The sequence below is a fragment of the Cibotium barometz genome, unplaced genomic scaffold (assembly GCF_041138505.1).
Source record: "Cibotium barometz isolate CiBa-2024 unplaced genomic scaffold, ASM4113850v1 ctg419, whole genome shotgun sequence".
NCBI lineage: Eukaryota > Viridiplantae > Streptophyta > Polypodiopsida > Cyatheales > Cibotiaceae > Cibotium > Cibotium barometz.
The window spans coordinates 77538-83537 of record NW_028229440.1 but is presented as its reverse complement, the minus strand read 5'-3'; the positions used below and the strand labels follow the sequence as shown (position 1 = coordinate 83537).

At 44.9% G+C, this 6000-nt stretch overlaps 1 protein-coding gene across 1 annotated transcript in view; it reads right to left on the bottom strand.

Moving 5' to 3' along the window:
• Positions 1 to 682: 682 nt before the first annotated feature.
• Positions 683 to 6000, bottom strand: part of LOC147602589 (uncharacterized) — a 42776-nt gene continuing 37458 nt past the window's right edge. The window contains exon 11 of the mRNA XM_086797844.1: positions 683 to 1172. Within this exon, the coding sequence (XP_086653970.1) occupies positions 829 to 1172 (344 nt within the window). The 3' untranslated portion in view covers positions 683 to 828. The remainder of the gene's footprint in view (positions 1173 to 6000) is intronic.

Genomic DNA, 6000 nt, shown 5'->3' with positions numbered 1-6000 from the left:
TCTTTGTAGCATTGTAAGCATCGAAATAATGTCTACGCATCTTGGGTAGAATGAGAAAACTAACAAACAAGGCCAAGTATAGAACTAGTAGCAAGTTATCCAAGTGGGGGTGAGAAAGAGTTCTATTCATGCGTATGAAAGGCCAAAATTACCTATGACACCAAATATATAAACGAAGAACATGGAGATCTAATGTCAAATCTATGGTCAAGAAAAGAAACATTAAATCAACATTTATATTAAGAAAAAAATAAAAAGTTATACTATTTATTTACTAAGTCACGACTCACTAAGAGAAGAACCGTGTACAATCATACAAGACGAGGGTCGTTAGTTGTCCCCGTGTCAAAAAAATACAATACTTTTCACGGTTCAAATTAAGAAAAACCAGTTGTAATTTTACTTAGCCTTGAATTTAAAGATTCCAATTGTTGAGGTTTTAGTTATATAACCGATTAATCTATGTATTTTTTTAATAAAAACCTATTGGGCTTGAAGGTTGTTCTTTTTTTCACTGGTTAGAAAAAAAGTTTATTTTTGACACCGAGTTGTCAACGAGGTTGTATCGACAACACGTGCTGTGCCGCTTCGGAAACAGCTAGTTATTTTTTTTTAAATGACACGTTTGTTTTCTTTAGTGGATGAGACCTTTTTGCTTCAGTTATAAGATTAGAAGATTAAATGGGAGAAATTGTACGTTAATATCTTCAATAAACTCTGTTTTTGCAGAGTGTAATGAATGCAGGCACAGATACATCAATACTGCACTGTACAGGATTTGCAGACTTGGGGTATCACATTCTTCATTGGTGATGACATGCATGCTTGTTAATGCAAACAAACAGATATATTTTGTCTTGTACAACCCCATCTTCCAGCCATAACACATGCAAGCCTTTCCCATATGGACAGTCCTTGGTTCAAAGTTTTTGTATCAGTACTTTTGTTTGTCCAAGAGTAGTTGGGTTCTTCATTTACATGATCTCCAGGAGAAAGCAAAGGCTTCTCCAAATGTGCAACAGACAGTGAAGAACTTAGATCCATTAGCAATGTGACACACACTCCTAAAAAAGCACACCCTCCCGGTACAAATGCCAAGCACATTCGCACAGTTGATGTGTGGCATGGTGAACGTCCTAAGGCCTCCGGTCTGCATCCTTGACTATCTGTCGCTGCAAAACATGTGCAACACACAACTGTAAGCATTTCAACAAGTATGCCACTCCATAGTGGTCACATTACTACTAGAAACGATTTCAATTCATAGCACATAATCCTCCACCTCTAAGACCACTAGCATCACTAAAAAAACTGAAGACCGTAAGAGAAAAGACTCCTCATGCGTGCTTGGGTGCAAATGGAATCTGATATTGTGACACTATCACATGCATGCATTCATAACCTGACATGCAGACATGGACCTTGCTTGCAGCAGACTCAAAGGCAAATAAGCAGCAGGATATGGTCCGATTTTCGGCTGTTTAGACAGTTCAATAGGTGCCCGGAGGTGCCATCAAAACAACCATTGAGTCGTACAAACACTCTCTCTCGAACTTTGTTCTCTCTCTCTCTCTCTCCCTCCCTCCCTCCCCAGGTGACGTAGCTGAGGGAGACCTCTCGACCATACGTGTGAAAACAGTATTTTAACCAGCCCTAAAAGGGGTTTATTTTGGGATTTTTGGTCTTGTACTGCTTGCCGACAGCCCATATCTGGGCCAACCAGCAGCTCTACCCATATATATGCATCGCTTCATCATTCAGCACTTTACCACCATAAGTCTACTACTCAGAGTCACCTCACATCAGAGGGCCTGATTTCATTCACCATCATACATACACTCAATCACCCATTTCATGCTGTGTTGATTTGCTCTGATCTCTCATACATCTGGTCCTTTCGTCCTTTTGCCCTCACATGGTATCAGAGCTATAGTGAGAAAAGGGATCGAAGACCTCGAGAGCGCACAGCATGGATCGTCTACCCGCATTCCCAGAGGACCAATTTTTCTCACCACAAGTTGATTCTCCTTACTCTGATCTGGACCACAAAAGGAAAGGGACTTCTTACTCAATGGAGTGCCCCGTTCAAGGTCTTACGTTGGGAGACGATCTTCTTGTCTACACCTACTCACCCTCTACACCTTTGCCATCACGATCTTCCTCTCGGAACTTATCAGACTTCGCTTCCAAAGAGGGATATATTTCTTCTGCCAGTGTTCTTGTGTGGGATCTTGGAATCCTTCATCTTCCCTCATCTTCTCTCATGGTCCCCTTTTGGCCTGAGAGAGGCTGTGTGAAAACGGTATTTTAACCATCCCTAAAAGGGGTTTATTTTGGGATTTTTGGTCTTGTGCTGCTGGCCGACAGCCCATATCTGGGCCGACCAGCAGCCCTACCCATATATATGCATCGCTTCATCATTTAGCACTTTACCACATCATAAACAATAATACCTTCTGCTGCTGCTGCTGACGCCTGCTCTACATCAGAATATCATCATCGTTATTAGCTCCAGTGTTTTCTCCTACAGCTCACATCCTTGGTCCAGCAGCCCTCTCTGCATCCAGCAGTCTGCGTTTTCGCCTACAGCTCACATCCTTGGGACAGCAGCCCTCTCTGCATACAGCAGTTTGCGTTTTCTCCAACACAGCTCGGGACAGCAGCCTTCTTTGCATTCATCATATCTGTGTTCTTCCTACTGCAGCATATCTTGCGATAGCAGCCCGCTTTCTGCTTCATCATCATCACATCGTTGGAACAGCAGCCCTCATTGCTCATCAGCTCACATCGTTGGGACAGCAGCCCTCTCTGCTCATCATCATCATTCGACATCGGGACGGCTGCCCTCTCTGCTCTTCATCACCCCGCAAGTACCACAGCACTCTTGTCACCAGAGCCTGCACCACTTCACCTTCCGCAGCCCACTACAGATATCTACCACCTTGGAGTGCCTCTGCATCCACCGACGCAAGGTGGGTGGCACAGGCTTGCCTCAGTCATGCAGCGATAGGAGAGGCAAGGAAAACAAGGAGACTCAGGTAAGCCTTCCCACGGCACTGCTCGGCCTGGTGGTGCGCAGCTCCACTGACAGTGGGCTGGGCACAGCGTTGCAGGTGGCACCTCCGAAACTAGACGGAGCTTGTGATAGCTCCGCAGGCGAGGCTGAGCGTAGCTGGCGCCGGTGGCAGACAGAAGGCAAATGGGGTGAAGCGCGTTGAAGAGGGTGCAACAGCACCAAATGCTAGCCACATTCTCACCGACTTTCTATTTTACCTCATCCCATTCTTTTTGCACATCTGCTTCAAAATTTGTGGGTAGAAACCTCTTGTTGAGCATAGTCTTGAAGTCGGTCCATGTCTTTGCCTCGGTCCCTTCTTGTACCACTTTTAGCCACCAATTCAAGGCGGCATCCCTCAAATGCATGTGAACCATACGAAGTTTGGACTTTTCGGAGAAGTCCTCTCCTCCAAAGGCGGCATCGAACTGCTTAACAAAAGATAATGCTTTTTGTGTATCCTGCTTTCCATGAAAAGCATCAAACTTGACACTCCTCTCCCGGCTTGAAGTCCATCTTGCCGGTTGATGTAGGCTCCTTTGCCTTCATTTCCCTTACATGTCCCGAAGAAGCTGCATCTGAGAAAGCAGGCCTAGGAATAGCCTCCCTGTCTCCTCCGTGAGAAATAGATTCGGTGGCTCTTGATCCTTCTACAATGGTGACTCCTTTGGCTTGGAGATAGGCTTTGGCAGCTTCAACCCCTTCAGCTTCACTGGCTCTGGCTTTGATGAAATCTTCAAACATTTGAGCTCTTTTTTGGTCATGTTCTCTCTTGGCTCTCCAAGCGAGAAATTCTTCATCTCTGCCCAAATGCCTGAATTACTGGAAGTCATGATACTCTTCTAATGATATGGCCGTGGTCTCATGAGTAATGGATCGACGGCCCTGGTTCCCATCCTAAATTCTTGGATCGGCCTCATAGTTGTTCCCTTCATAAGGCCCTTGATTGCCCTCTACTCTTCTCGACATGGTTCTGTCACCCCAAGAAAGATTCATAAAGAGACATCTTGCTCTGATACCACTGTAAGCCCAGTGGGGCATGCCGTGATAGATTCAACCATGTATCCAAGAGATAGAAATAGAGAGAGAAGATAGAGAGAGGGAACTTTGCACACTACACACACACTGAGCGAAGAACAGGCCCCGCCCCTTTTCAAGAATTTATTCAAGAACGATCCACGAGCTCGCACGCCAGGATGAATACATCAATGAATACAAAAGCAAACAAATATGCCAATGTAGAAACTCAAGTCGAAGTCGATGTCGAGGCACGAGATCCTAATGCCGAGCACATCACAGGGATGACCCACAAGAATCTCTCACTGGGCTAGTACTAGTTCCAATATCCAAATCCAAAATCCAAATCCAAGAAACCCCTATCTTGTAGACAAGTACACAACAAATATGAGCAAAAGACGAAGCTTATGATGACTAGCTGTAAACTTTGTTGCCCAATCTGGAGTAGAGAAAGCAGTCCACGAAAAGACACACAAGGGTGTACATTTGAGATCAAGTACATGTGGCAATTAGCGGCCATCAACGTCACAGCGCACAAATACAAGAGGTGGCAGCAGATCTGATGATGGCTGTATGGTGATGGCGGCCGGGCAGGTATCGCTAGTCAGGAGACGGCATAGCAACTCCGGCTGGTGGTAGTAGTAGCACGGCCAGGTGGCGGCACTTATTCAAAGGGCAACAGTGCTTCCCACTCAGGCGGTGGTGGCAGAGATGTTGGTGCTTTGGCAAGTGGCGGCAGCGGTGGAGCTCGCAATGCTAGCTGGCGCGCGCTGGCTGCAAGCGGCTGTGGATAGGTCAACAACGCACAGTACAAGCAATAGTCGGATAGGCGGAAGCAACAGTCAGGTAGGCGGTAGCAGCAAAGCGCTGGCAGCGCCGTACAATGGTGGCAACCTGCAGGTGGTAGTTGGCAGCAGCAGACAGGCGCAACAGCAGCAGCAGTAGCTGTACGGCAAAGATGATGATGATGATGATGATAACCTCTTCCACAAAGATGATGATGATGAAGGACTTCACACCTTCTTGAACAACGATGATCTTCTTGGAGAAATTCATGCTACTTTTATACTTGAGGAGAGCCTGCTTTTTGCCATGCTTTTTTTTCTTTGATTTCCTCTTAACTTTTAATAATAAAATATTATTCAAATATGGCCAAGTTTTTCCCGATGTTCTTAAGCTTTGCTTTTTGGGCTTCAAGGCTTGCTTTTTGGCCTTAGAGCTGCTTTTTGAAAAAGCAGTTTTTTGCTTTTTGGTCCGGCTCAGTCTGCTCTTACCAATGATGTCCCTAGATCGTCGTCAACTCAGTTTGACTTTTTGCTTTTCTCTTCTTTTTGACAAAGACTGGCACTTTTTCATGTGCAAACTTTATGATTCCTGTCCCCATGCCTTCTTCCACTAATCTTGTGTCCGAGTAAGGGTTCCATCATGTGAAAAGAGTGCTAGGAAGGCCAAATAGTTACATTCCTCCCTCTTATATTGCAGTTGTCCTCAACTGCGGAATGCAAGTGTACCAAGCATATGCATATGTTCCAAGTACATACATATATTCCAAGTATATCCATACGTTCCAAGTACTAGCCTCATCTGGTGAGCTTGTGCATCTAGTCTTTCCCCATATCTGTGGTGTCATCTGCTCATCAGCTCGCAACATCTTTATGCCTTATCTTTGACTAAAAGCTTTGTTCTTGATGGTATGTCTTCATGGCATGTCACATGTGTTAGATAAAATAAGTGCATACTTACCTCTTGCAAAAACTAGACAAAAGCTAGTCAATAAACAAGTATACATCATTCACGTCTACTGGGTATTCCTGGTACTGGCCATGTATTCTAGAGCCCAGTGGACTATCACATGCCATAAATCCAAGCATTGTCCACACATCAAAAGCAACACACAAAGTCAAAGAAATTCAAACATACATCAGTAT